Source organism: Kogia breviceps, chromosome 8, assembly GCF_026419965.1.
Source record: "Kogia breviceps isolate mKogBre1 chromosome 8, mKogBre1 haplotype 1, whole genome shotgun sequence".
Lineage (NCBI taxonomy): Eukaryota > Metazoa > Chordata > Mammalia > Artiodactyla > Physeteridae > Kogia > Kogia breviceps.
Genome location: NC_081317.1, coordinates 64,475,916 through 64,490,598, shown reverse-complemented (window position 1 = coordinate 64,490,598; position 14,683 = coordinate 64,475,916). Strand labels below are relative to the sequence as shown.

The 14,683-nt window shown below is 37.5% G+C and overlaps 1 protein-coding gene across 50 annotated transcripts in view; it reads right to left on the bottom strand.

The window, feature by feature from the left end:
• Positions 1 to 14,683, bottom strand: part of PTPRD (protein tyrosine phosphatase receptor type D) — a 2,126,684-nt gene that overhangs the window by 126,364 nt on the left and 1,985,637 nt on the right. For 24 of the 50 annotated variants that reach the window (XM_067041545.1, XM_067041513.1, XM_067041512.1 and 21 more), the window contains 2 exons: positions 8,895 to 9,055; positions 3,190 to 3,204 (listed from right to left, as the gene is read on the bottom strand). In XM_067041545.1, coding sequence (XP_066897646.1) covers positions 3,190 to 3,204; positions 8,895 to 9,055 — 176 coding nt within the window. The remainder of the gene's footprint in view (positions 1 to 3,189; positions 3,205 to 8,894; positions 9,056 to 14,683) is intronic. The other 26 variants (XM_067041546.1, XM_067041523.1, XM_067041532.1 and 23 more) reach the window with 5 other exon arrangements.

The following is a 14,683-nucleotide window of genomic DNA, read 5'->3' as shown; positions in this document are numbered from 1 at the left end:
TTAGCAAGAGGGCTCCTGTTAAATAGCCTTTCTTTCCACCTCTGCTCATCTGTATAGAATAAAACCAACCAGGGGATGAAGGCAAGGTTGATGTGAAGGGAAAGCACACTTGCTTTGCTCAAGTGCAATGCCTTCAGGATAACATCCTCAGTGGAATGAATTTTGGGGGGTGAGTCCTGTTAGACATCTTGCTCTCTCAGAACCTTGGATTAACCTGTCTCAGGATTTTCTGTTTCCACCTAAAAGTGTCAGGTATAGCCTTAGGACAGAGTATACTGCCAAGCCCTACTACCAATAGGAGGAAAGCAGTGAGTTGGAGGCATGCCAAAGGTACTGGCAGCTCCAGTTACATGGAGTGGAAAATGAGAAGGAAAGGAAAAGAAGAGATGGAGAACTGGTCAGAGAGATATGAAAAGGAAGAGAAAAAGGGTCTAGGAAGACAATGGGAAAGAAGGATATGATGACCACTTTCACAACAGAAAATGTCACCGTGTTTATGCTCTGGGTATGTGCCTCACAATACAGAGAGATGTTTTACTATTGAAGATGCGGGATCTAAATGGGTTACTGAAACACCACCGAGTGTGGCCAATCAATCCCACGTGTAACAGACATATGGTTGGTCTTCTCCAAGTAATCCCAGTGGCCCTTTTCGGGTTTTGGTCTTTTCACACAATTTGGCACACGGCTTTACTGATGTGCCAGATCCAGTGACTGGAAACTGGATTTTTATCCCTTTTCAAAATGGCTCTACAGTCTTTCCTGCAGGCTTATGGAAACCAGGTGAAGAAATATCTGGGCAAGGAGACCCTCACTCTTGCAGATATTGTGGGACACCCTCCTTCTCTTCCTTTGCACTGAGGCCAGGCTGAGTGATGATGTGAGACACAGGGAGAGAAAAGAATACTCTCTAAAGACATTTACTCAGTTTCTCTGGCACCAGGAAAGTTGAAAATGCCATCTTGTTGCCCGATGAGTCTCGGAAAGCCCAGAGCCTGGGGACTGAAGTTACAATTCATAATTGTAATAAATGGGAGGGGTGTCCTGACATTTAATCACTAACATCTCCCTCATCTAATCTGTCCAAGTGAGATAATCTCCAAGAAATCAGACTCCAGAAGTCCTAGCCAGCTAGGAAAATCAGCTGTTTACGTGTTATTTTGCTTCATTTAGTTTTGATGATCACAACATGGGTAATTCTGGCTGCCCACACTCTTTATCGCATTATTTTTAAACAGAGATGTGTTAGAATGTTGGTTTTCTAACAAAGAATTTCTAAGGAAGATTTGCAAGATGAAGAGTTTGGTCATCATCAGTAACAGTAGTCATTTTTAAAACCTGAATTTACTGTTGCGAAGTATTAAATGGTGTATAATGATCTAAATTAGGCCCAAGATGAACGTAAGGAGTAGCATTGTTTTTTTTCTGGTAAGTTTTCAGAGGTCTCATTATTCTCATTGTCGTCTGCTGATAGAAAAAAGCAACAAATAGGGACTTGAAACAGATTCTGAATTTTGCCTCGCTGTTTTATTTTTTCTATTAGGATTATAAAGCCCTAGGGTAAGTTTCTTTCTCACAGTGAGAAGTATCTGCCACGTGCAGGGGTTATCTGGGTGAAAAGAAAATAGAAGATCACGTGACATTTCAGAGATGGTGGAAACTGCTAACACCATAAAAATATGTGGTTTTGGGGGGGCTGTGAATACTGTACAACAAAACTGCTGCTCTGTGGTCTAAGCGGGGTTTTATTTTCACTTATTCTCACCTGGCTCTTATCTGCAGGTAAAGTGGGGAGCAAAAAAACGAAAGGATGATCGTGTGGCAGATCATATCTATCTACTTGGAAGAAAGATATTCAGACATACGAGTACAGGCTTTTGGAAGAAATATATTTATGTGAATATTCATAGAGATTTCAAAGAAATCAATTCGGACACTTAACGATTCTGACATCATTAAGACTGGAACCCCAGCTCTACGACTACTGGTGTGAATCTCCTTGGGTAAGTCGACTACAAACCTTCTTAATTTCTTCGCTTATACAATAGAGAAGGAGTGTTAAAAGATGATATCTAAATTGTGGCCCATTTCTCTCACTTTAATAGAACAAGAAGGTAGTGGTGAAATTGTGCAATCAGGACAGTGTTATAATGAGAAGGTGGATCTCTGAGTGTATTAACTAGCTTCAAAGTGTTTTGACTTTGGGCGAGAAAAACTGTTTTGCGTGTGTTTTCTTCTGGATTAATGGCAAGCACACCTTCTCAGAGGCAGTCAGTTTCCTGCCAGTGAAAGTGTAATGCAGCTTGCTGACCAGGGTTAAGGGATTTTATGGACAATAATACAGCAGTAATTCTCAAACTTTCGTGTGCATCAGTCACCTAAGAGGGCTTGTTAAACGACAGGCTGCCGGACCAACTCCCAGAGTTTCTGATTCAGTAGTTCTGGGATTTGGGGGGAGCCAAGAATTTGTGTCTCTACCAAGTTCCTAGGTGATGCTGATGTTACTGCTGCTTGTGCAGGGGCCACTCACAGAGAGCCCCTGAAATACAACATTGGGAGGAAGGCAGGTTAGAGGAGCATTGAGATCCTTTTCTTAGTTTAACTTTAAGCAGGAATTCATACATAGATATCTAGGTATGTGTTAGAAAGGTGCAGGGTTAGCTTGGACTGATCAATAAATAAGCAGTATAGGTATTATTATTAATATTGCTATTATTATTCAAGGCTGGAAGACAGGGAAAATAATTTGGAATTAAATATAAGTTTTCACTAAGGCACTGACATCAACATTAGCAGGGTGAGAGAATGCTAGAATTCCTGTACAAAGTGTCTTGAGATCAAACTTTTAGTAAAAACAAACGAAACAGAAATGGCTCACATTAACACATGCAACTAATGCTCATTTAACCTTGACTACAAACAAAACTCAGACTGGTTTTGCTACCTTCTAAATTTGGCTTTAAATACTCTCTTTTATCTTCATATATAGACAAACTATTTCCCCCGAATCATTTTAATATCAAAATTATTTTATATATCTAGGCTTCATCCATCTTCCCCTTGCCAGTTTCATCTTGTATATCCAACCTCCCCCCTCACCCCCTCAATACCTCCAAAGTCTACCCGTATCTTTTTTTTTTTTTTTTTTTTTGTACTGAGCATTAAAGGGGTTGGTTCTCTATTCCTCACCTGTCAGGTTTACTGCTCCATTTTAATGCAGCAAAGAAAGAAAAAGAAAGGCTAAATGTTAGTTGGCCAATGGTAACAAGAGTAACCATGACAACCAAGACTTAACAGTGCTCAGAATCAGGGATATATAACACATTAGAAAATGATAGCATATCAAAATATTTCAAGGCCTCTAAGCAGGAAGCAAATGGAGGACATGAGCGTACATGGCTAAGCACAACATTTGTGTGTGTGTGTGTGTGTTAATGTCAGACTCGCTTGTATTCATCAATCTATAAAACACTGCCACAATTAATTATATTGCAGGAAGTGTTTGATGGTAGAGATATCATTTGATTTTTACAAAAGATGCCATGAGACAACTGCTAATGTACTTAATGGGAATATAACCTCATTCCATATAAGAAATTTAGTTCATTTAAGATAAAGAAGCTTCAGTTAAGAGATACAGTATTCCTTTAATGATTTAAAATACCTGCAAATTGCATTGACCTGCACAGAAATTTGCACAATTGCATAATACACCACAAGGTAATAAAGTGGCAGAAATGATTTCTTCAAACACCTTTTGACAAGTAAGGTGATCATAAATCTTTTTCTTCTAGTAAAAGATTAAATACATTTTCAGTTTTGGAAAATATAATATACGTCATTATAAATCTACAGAGCATGACCCATTTAGATAGCTGTGCTAATCCAGAAAAGTATTTTATTACCAGCCACTGACATGACAGATATTTTCCTAGTCACAGAGGCGCTGCTGTCTGTGAACACTTGCAGCTCATTCTCATAGACACTTTCACCTGTGATAATATGTGTATTGTTTAACCATGTTCTTTATGCAGAGAGTATAACCTTCACCTGAAGAGAATTCATCTAAACAGTCTTCATGTTGAGGCAAACTGCAGAGTATTTAGTGAGTTCTCAAGTGCAAAAAAATAAAGGTGCCAGGTCCACCTCAATGCGAATGAAATAATATATACCCATATTGCTGGAGTATCTGGCTTTAAGGCAATCCAGTCCATTTCTTTTCAAAAATACAAAGTCCACATTTAAACTGGACACACACACACATACAAAGTGAATAATGAAAATGATATCAAACACACAGGTTCTTTTTATTCTTAAGGTAATTTAGCTGGTTGTACAAGGTTTTTAAAAATTCCTACAAATGTTCTCAGCTTGCTTATTTTTAATCAGTGAGGTCATCAGTGAATCAGCTGTAGGAAAATCTATTCCTCTGAGAGGAAGAGAAATACCTAGTGAATTGCCAGTTTTGTATATGAGGAGGCTGTTGAATATTAGGATGAACCAGTGCATAGTGTGCGCTTCATTCCGTCTGCCACAGAAATGTCAGCCTTACTGCACACATGGGTGCATAGCTGGGACAAATATCTAAGTTTGAAATCTTTTGGGAGTGGTGTATTTAAAGTACAGGCTGAGGGTTTTATTACAGCTCTTGCCAGTCAAGATGAACGTGATCATCAGTGATGGAGTAAACAAGCGGAGGGAACTGAGTGTATCACTATTTGACTTGTGTAAACTGGATTATTCAGTAGCCCCCTGTACCATGCATGCTACCGGGCACAAGGAATAAAATGAGGAATAAGACAGAGTCCTTGACCTACAGTTTAGTGGGGGTAGAAAGCCAAGAAAATGGGCAATGGCGGTAATGGGGTAGGTTCTATAATCTAGAGAAGTAGAAAGTGCTCTGAGAGCACAGAGCAGGGGACCTTAAGATAGCCTGAACTGGTACAGCACAGAGGACATGAGGAGGACAGTCACTCAGAAAGGCTTTCATTTAGTAAGTGGAGCTTAGCTTATGTCTAAAAGGTGAGTTAGCTTTTGCCAGGCCAGGAGGAGAGTGGTTGTCGAGTGAGCTGGAAAGGCTTTCCAGGTTTAGGGAAGGCATTGCCCAGAGTGTGGGGGTGGGGGCGGTGTGGCAGCCTATTTCTTCATAGCATCTCAGAGTAGTCTGGAGCGCATGTTTCTCTTTGATAACACCTTGGAAATATACGTAGGGTTGATACAAAAAGAAGATTTAAAGAGGTAGAGTCCACAGGGAGCCAATGTTGGATCTGGGAAAAGGTGAAAAAGCTCAAGTCTATATTTTAGTCACATCTACCTCACGGTCTTCACACATAAACAAACATCTTGGGGTGGGTATGGCAATTATTTACTCTCTACGGTGTCCACTCACATTAGACTATTACTACTCAAGAATGTGAATGTGGTCTAGACCATGCCTTAGCGCTTTCCAACCTCCTAATCCATTTTTTTCCTTCCATACTACACGGTAAATACTTCTCATCCATCTTGAAATGCTTTTCATAGAGTCAGTCAGGTTAACATTTTATTTTATTTTAAGAATATTCTCTCTAGGAATAATTCCTGGACCGTTTTAGAACTAACGACTGAAAAGCCTTACATGTGTAGCAGATGTGCAGGGTAGATGAACATCAAAGAGCATCCCATTGCTTTATGGATTCTTTTTTTCTTTGTAGGGGAGGATAGATGAAGGGCAACATGGAGTCATTTAGAAAACTTACGCACTGGAGGCAGAAATAATATAGTATTAATTCTATTACTTGGTTTTTTTAGGTTCTCAGATTTAAAAAGGTCAATTATCTAATCTACCTACTTACTTACTTTATAAAAGTGAAGAAACCGAGGCCAGTAGTGGTAGCATGACTTTCCACCCCATATAGCCAGCTAGTCAGAGCTGGGACTTGAACTCAGGTTTCCTGCTTCCTAGTTTAGTATTTTTCTAAACTTTGCTACAGTTTCTTCTCTCTGCAGTTTAAATTGTTAAATCACTGTACGTATCACACATAGAGTACAGAATTTCCAAAAAATCCTAGTGCAAGAAAATTAAAACTAAAGACCTACCAAACACATTTTACTATTCTCATGGCCCTTTAGGCCCTTACAGAGGCTCCGTGCCATGTTTTGTCATGGATTATCAATATATTAATAGTTTTTAAATGATTAAATTTAAAACAAAGTCAAATGAATAGAATGTGAAATGAAAGCATGCTATTCCATATTAATATAGTAAGTCTCAAAGTCTCCTCAGAGAGCTCAGTGAGATGTATTTCTTTATATGGACAAACCATCCACAGCTACAGACCCATTCCTAACACAAGTAGTCTTGTAAACAGGTGTATATTACCAACAGGATATATGTGAGTCAACAATATTTTATACTCATTCCCTACTCAAAGTGTTATTTGCACACAGGAAGTGAAATACTTTAAAAATAATAATGATGATAATACATTCAATTCTGAGTCATTACCAATGACCTATGTATAAAGTGAAAGGCACCTAAAAAGAGGGATACAGTTGTGTGTGTTATATAATTTTCTTTGCTCAGAATCCAAGCTATTAAAGACACTATTCATTGCCTACAGAAGATTTCCTCTTGAACTGTTTCATGATAATCAGGAAGGACATTGTTGGGTCTACTTGAATTTCAAGTCAGGAATGTTCTTTACTGCTGAAGCAAGCATTTCTATTTCAGAAATGCTTCATGGGCTTTCAGATGGTTAGCTAAATATACTGAGCATTCGAGGATGTGTGCATTTCCCAACAATTGCATTAGACGATGCTTACATATGCACACACTAAAATGCAACTTCAACAGTCATAAAAATCTTTAAATACGATGCCTCTTTTTGCAGGATTAGGAAAAATTATAACTGAGTTTATTTTTTTCAAGCACGTGTGGATAAAGAAAACTTTAAAAGGATTTCTAGTGCGTTGGCCACAAAGTTCGCTCGGGGTTTTCCAGATGAAAACCCCGAGCGAACTTTTCGGCCAGCCCACTGATTACCAAGCTTACTTCTTCACATTTACGTAACTAATTCACGAGGCCACGCACATATCTACTGCGTGGCATGACTTGATGATAGCCAGATAAATTCGAATGAAGCAAACACCACTTAAAAAAAGGTAAGCATCTTGTTCATTTTGAGTAGTCACACAACGTCACGTGATATGATCTAGAAATGCAACTGTCAGCAGCCAGTTGTTTTCTGATCTAACTCCCACGGCAGGATGTGACCACTTAAATCAATAATTCTATTTTTACTTTTGTCTTACTGTATTCTCTTCTGGTAATAAGTGCGGTACCTGAACAGCAAAGCTGTTGTTGCTTGGACTCGGACTCACATAGGATTTCTTAGTGTTTTGGAGTAGGTGGGGACCTCGCACTTCCTGCCCTTTAGCTCTTACATAAGAGAGAAGTGATCAAATACAATAGGCTCCTTACCATACACACTGATAAGATACAGCCTGGGATGGGAAGATTGAAACCATCAACTAAGATATTTTGGCCTTCAAGCATGGAGTGGACAATTGAGTGATGGCAGTGATCAGGAAAAATGATGGATTTTTTTTTTCCTTTTTCTAATTCTAGAAGAGGATAGGTGATTTAATGGTCTATGGTATGAACTTCTTTAACTAACTTGTTCTTTTTTTCTCCTCAGCCCTGGAATAGATTGGAATACAGCCTCATAAGAGAGAGTTTTTCAAGGGAGATGTGTCTGTCTTGAAAAGTAGTTTTTTGAGTCAAAAGAAGAGCTTATGAAAAAAGAGCTATTCCAAGAACAAAGGAATGCAGGTAGGAATAATTAATGTAAACCCAATGAAGGGAGATATATGGGTAGGAAAAAGAGATAAGGAAAATAAGATATCTTGTCAGATTAAACATGTAAGCAAGAATCAAAATGAGGACATTCTCATCTAATTTTGAAGGTCAAGGTTATAGTGAGGGAAGAAGAGAGAAAAACTATCTTGCAGTAGAAGGAAGAGAGTAACTTCACAGTGGCATTCTGACACATGACACACTACAAAGGAAACACTGATTAAAAGTTCACGAAAATAAAATTTGGAATGGAAGAAAGAAAAATTGATATCAAGGGAGAGAATTCAGAATTGAGTCGTTCTACATGTTTAAGAGAGTAGACGTTAATTGTTAAAAGTTTGCACATTATGATATTGTATCTTTTAGGTCAGAAAGGAGTAAGGGAAAGGAGAAGTACTCACGTCTTCTATCCAACTGCCTAGGCTGTGACCTAGGGGAAGAAATCTTGCTTATGTGTAATGGAGGCAGAAATGGGATTGACAAGAGTGGGTCAGAAAACATGGGTAAATGTGGGTTATTTGCATCCCCCCTGTGGTCAGACACGAAATTGTATTGATACGTGGGCGTATCAAGACTAAGGTTATATTTTGTTTTTAAAGGAAAATGGTACCTTGCATTTCCTCTTCTTCCTCTTTCCTTTCTTTGCTCTCCAATTTTTAGCCACGGTGGGGTGAGGGGAGGGCGGAGCATCTCAGCCCACATGCAAGTTAGTCAGACTTATGAAATGGACACAAATGTGCAAACTTGATGTAAAACAAACCAGTGTGCACTTCCTTGGGATTATCTGCTTGTGAATGTAGTAACATCTCAGCTGTCTGTCGTGCAAAGCGCTCATTCTGCATAAGTAAGTATCTCAGAAGATGGAGGTTGCGATCCATGCCTGCTGGGCAGCAGAGTCTATACCACATGGTGCATGAGATTTTAAATAGCTGAGTCTTTCTATTTTGTTCTAACGCTAAGGGACACGTTTTTGTCCAGTGATTATTGGGAGTATTGCTATGAAGATCAACCACACAATGACCCTAGTCTTTGCAATAGAAATATTGGGCAAACCTACCTTTTATAAAGAAGAATAGCTATGACAATGCAGATGATAAAGACCACTGCCAGGACAGGACCTACAACCCAGATCAAGCCTTCTTCTTCATCTGTGATTGGCTGTGGATCCAAATCCATTGACACAACAGGATCAGAGTAAGGGCTGGTTGCATACATCTTCTGAGGAAAAACAGAATCTATGTTAGTTAGTTATAAAATAATGCCTTCCTAGAAGGTATCTTTAGCATTAGAAGAAGCAAAGATTTGAATAAGTGTGTAAAATAAAAAAGGAGGGGAGAGAAAGGAAGGAAAAAGAGGTTTTGTAATCGAAATTTCCTTTAGAGTAAAGTATTTCACAATAAAATCATTTTTGATGGTATAAATTACTCCATTGATACTTTTTCACTGGGATCTATATGTGGCATATTAAATGCTCTTAGGAAGTATAAGTACCCATAAAGCAGTCCCACAATGTTCAGTGAGCATTTACATTGTGCCAATGTGTTAGATGCGATGTGAAAAATGAAAAATATTATAGTTCCAGCAATTAAGAGATCCTCACTCACTCAGTTGAGACCAAATTAAAAGTAAACATTTATACAGCAAAATATCAGTATTGCATTAAATTATGTAAGTAGTCCTAAGTACTGCACCTTAGTAAGAAAATTAGGCCAAAACCTACAACTGCAAAAGAAAAGTCCAGTGTTCAAATTATAGATGCAACACGCATGAAAGTGATAATAATATGACTTTTTAGAAGATAACATTTTGAGAACTTACTTAAAAGAAATTAGCATCTCTATTTAATTTTACGACAGTACTGCTCAGAGGTTGGTATGACTGTTCCCAAGAGAAAATGGATAAACAGAAAAGGAAAACCTTAAATACACTGTTTGTGGGAATGCAAATTGGTACAGCCATTATAGAACACAGTATGTTGGTTCCTCCGAACAGTAGAAATAAAAGTACCATATGACAAATCCCACTCCTGGGTATATATCCAAAGGAAATGAAATCACTGTCTCAAAGAGATATCTGCATACCTGTGTCCTCTGCAGTATATTCACAATATCTAACACATGGAAGCAACGTAAGTTTCTTTTATGGATGAATGGATAAATGTGGTTTTATATATATATATATATATATATATATATACAGAGATACATACACACACAATGGAATATTATTCAGCCATTAAAAGGAGAAAAAAAGAGACAATTCTGCCATCTGCAATGACATGGATGAATCTGGAGGGCTTTTATGCTAAGTGAAACGAGCCAGACAGAGAAAGACATATATTGTATGGTTACAAGAAGAATGAGTTCTGAAAATCTAAAGTTTCTGAGAGTAGATCTTAAACATTCTCACCGTACACACGAAACAAACAATTTCCTTGATCTTGCTAATCACAGCGTCTGTGTATACAGAACTATATAAAATCATCACATTATGCATTTTAAATATGTGCCACTATATTTGGCAATTATTCCTCAATAAAGGTTGCAGATATATATATATATATATATATATATATGGAAAGTTACTTGGTGAAGGAAGGGACTGCATATGCATGAATTCTGTTTCTGTAATATCTTGTTTTGTTCTGTCCTATTTTAGACTCTCTCAGAAAAATATTCTCTTGACTCTGCACCTCTTTAAAATACTATTTTTCCCAATAGAGACCAGTCCACATTCACGAGCTGCCCCACGTGTCTTAAGAATAAACAAACAGCTCAATAACAAAAAAACAAACAACCTAATTAAAAATTGGGCAGAAGGCCTAAATAGACATTTTTCCAAAGAAGACATACAGATGGCCAAGAGGCACATGAAAAGATGCTCAACATCACGAACTAACTATTAGAGAAATGCAAATCAAAACTACAATGAGGTATCACCACACACGGGTCCGAATGGCCATCTTCAGAAAGTCTACAAACCATAAATGCTGGAGAGGGTGTGGAGAAAAGGGAACCCTCTTGCACTGTTGGTGGGAATGTAAATTGATACAGCCACTAGGGAGAACAGTATGGAGGTTCCGTAAAAAACTAAAAATAGAACTACCATATGACCCAGCTTTCCCACTCCTGGGCATATACCCTGAGAAAACCATAATTCAAAAAGACACATGCACATGTACCTGATCCTCAGGTACATCCACCCTCTTTCTAGTCTCATGGAACCACATTTCTCATGACCTCATTCATGTTCACCCAAACCATATCAAGAATTTCTTCCTTCCTCTAACAGTCTCCACTGCTGCTAGAGTTATGATCCTAAACTGCATCTGTAAAACCTTCCGGAGGCTCTCTGGGGATTCCTAAATGAAAGCTAGACATCTTAGCATGATTCTTAAGGGCCTCCACAATTTTGTTTGAAACTTTCTTACCACATATAACATGTTCCATCACAATAGACTTCTTGCTGCTGCTACCAAAATACTCTATTCTCTCTAACCCTCTCACAAGTTCCACAACATTTAGCTCCCGCAATCCGACTCCAAGGCCTCACTTAAATTTTGCCTCCATCGAAGCTGCCTCTCCTTAACTGGAAATAATCGGTCATTTCACAAAATGTAGGTAAAAGTCATGTTAACAATTTGAACTTATTTGTTTTTTAATGGTAGTGGCCAGACTCTATTTTGGTTTTTCATTTGTGTACATGCCTTATCTTCTCTAATGAAACTATAAACTCCTTGAAGGTAAAGATGTATATACAGTTTGTACGCTTAAAGCAGCAAGTACAGAACTTTGCATTTAGTGGGTTCCCAGAAAATCTTTGTTGAATAAAATAAAATGCTCATTTTTTTCAAATGGCTGACATTATTAAAGCATGAGAGAGTATACTCCTTTTTCCACTATCGGTAAATATATTTAATTATTTTCAGTCTGCATTTTTTAACATTTAGGGCATATATTCTGAATTTAAGTAGGACAAACTCAGCAGTCAATCTGGAGAACACATGCCCACCAAATGCCTGTATGCTATGCTCCCTTTCCATTTTCCTCACTATGTCCGGGAAAGAAATTGACCAGACTTTCCGATTTTCTAATGCATCTAAAGAATACAAAAACTCAATATGTTTCTAACCTTCTTAGGGGCAGATTAAAAAAAAACAAAAAAGATATGTACAGCGTAAGGATTGACACAAAGGACTTAGCAAATACACTCTATGTGCAAGAAACATGATTCTTTTATATAATTGTTTGTTTTGGTTTAAATTTTCCCCTTTCCATTTTGTAGGTCACACTCAAATTGTTTGGGAGACTTAAGTAAGCAAAACTCTCTGATTTGAAATTCTTTACCAAGAGCCTTTGAGATAATAATCTTGGTTAGCCAAGATGGAAATCTAAGCAGAGGTTTTTCCCAAAGTACATAGATTTCCAACCCAAATCAGGAAACAGAGACATGTGAAAATGAAAAGAAAACAAAACGGTAAAATGATATCAGCCTTATGAAAAGTAGAATTTGTTCAGTATGTGGGAGTAATGGAAAAGATTAAACGTTTGGTCATTCTAAACCAGTCCTTTGATATTCTTAATGAGGCAGTTAATTGGGGAAAAGCTCATGTCTTTGGGGGGAAGGGGGATATTTTCTGTATGCAAATTATCATCCCACCCTTGGAGTGGTTTGCCACTTTAACAATCACTCTTGAAAATCTGAGGTTTACAAAACACTGTATCACTACGGGCATTATACTAGCTGGATACAAGTCTCTCCTATAAATGCTGGCATGAACACACATAGGAAACATAAAGGAAATACTGTTAGCTTTGAGAGCGATGTTGAAAAAGATGATGGAGAAAAGGGGCAATTTAGACAATATATATTTAGGAAGAAATCCTAATTATATAATTAATGAAACGGTGAGATGACATACTATGGGAAGAGGTAAACTATTCATCAATGGTGATACATTTCAACACTAGTTGAAATGTATCAACTAGTTGAAAAGTCTGTTAGAAACCAGAGTCTCTGACGGTGCATGATCTGATGAGATTCCTTTTTGCTGGATTCTCTGATCTATCTCAGTGCTCTGAACGTGCTTTCTGAAACGTCCTAGTGCTATTTAAAGAAAATTTTTTTTCCAAATATCTAAAAGTCATTAAAAAAAAAAAAAAAGGATAAGATGATTCCAACTTTCCATTCCCTTGATGTTCTGCCTTAAAACCTTCAACTAGGAAGAGAAAGCATATCCGTGCATTAAAATTCCAGGAAGCCCATCACTTTGTTTTCAAATGACATCCTGTGCACAAAAAAAAAAAAAAAACCAGGCAGAAAGGCTGCCTTTGTGTTTTGATTTTCCACGAGGGAATTCCTTCAGTCATTTGAAGAGAAGTCCCACTGTACATGCTAACACCTGATGTGGAAAAATCTTTGATATATCTCAGACTTCCTATACTGGGGAAGGGACTGGCTCTATCTAGTTGCCATACCTGTCAGTTTTAAGCCCCATTAGAAAGGTATGGTTTTGAATATGTATATTAAATGTTAATGTGAACTGCCACTTCAAAATCTACCTCCCTCCCATCTACAATTTCTCAGCCTCTCTCTCTCTCTCTAACATTCAAAGCAACTGAAGCACAAAATGATATAAGAGCAAGATGAATTGCATAAAAGAAGACAACTCATTATTTAGACTACCTTAGGAATTCTCTGTTTTATTGAATTGTTTTCTAACTTTCTTGCCTTTTCACTGATAAAGTCCCTGGTAAACTGCTATAATTTAAAACACAGGCTACTTGCCTTTTCCTAGATAGAACTTCCCTTGCATCTGGGCAGAAAGCACTATGGGTTCACTGGTAGTTATAGGAGAATAAACTACATACAATCACCCCCCCCATCAATATTTTCAAATACTTGGAAATGTACTGTTTAATCTCAGATCTTGTTAGTTACTATTGTAATCACACAGGCTAAGATGTACTAGGTATTATGCAACATACCTAATATTAAATATATATTTGAGAACAGTCATTTTAAGAGGATGAGGAAGGAGATGAGCAATGATGGCTGTCACCCTCCTATCCAGATGTGTGTCACATCAAAAGGTCTTAAGAACCATGCCCCTATAAAAGGCATCCAGATTGGAAAGGAAGAAGTAAAACTGTCATTATATGCAGATATGTACTATATATAGAAAACCCTCAAGTCTCCACCAAAAGTATTATTAGAACTAGTAAATACATTCAGTAAAGTTGCAGGTTACAAGATTAACATACAGAAATCTTGCTTTTCTATACACTAATAATGAACTATCAGAAAGAGAAAGCAAGAAAACAATCCTGTTTAAAATTGCATCAAAAAGAATAACATATTTAGGAATAAACTTAACCAAGGAGGTGAAAGACCTATACTCTGAAAACTATAAAACACTGATGAAGAAATTTGAAAGTGATAAAAAGAAATGGGAAGATATTCTGTGCTCTTGGATTGGAAGAATTAATATCGTAAAATGTCCATACTACACAAGGCAATCTACAGATTTAATGCAATCCCTATCAAATCACCCATGGCATTCTTTACAGATCTAAAACAACACTAAAATTTATATGGGACCACAAAAGATTCTGAAAAGCCAAAACCATATTGAGAGAAAAAGAACTAAGCTGGAGGAATCATGCTCCCTGACTTCAGACTATACTATGAAGCTACAGTAATCAAAATACTATGGTACTGGTACAAAAACAGACACACAGATCAGTGGAAAAGAATAGAGGCTCTAGAAATGAACCCAGGCACCTATTGTCAATTATTCTACTACAAAGGAGGCAAGGATATACAATGGAGAACAGACAGTCTTTG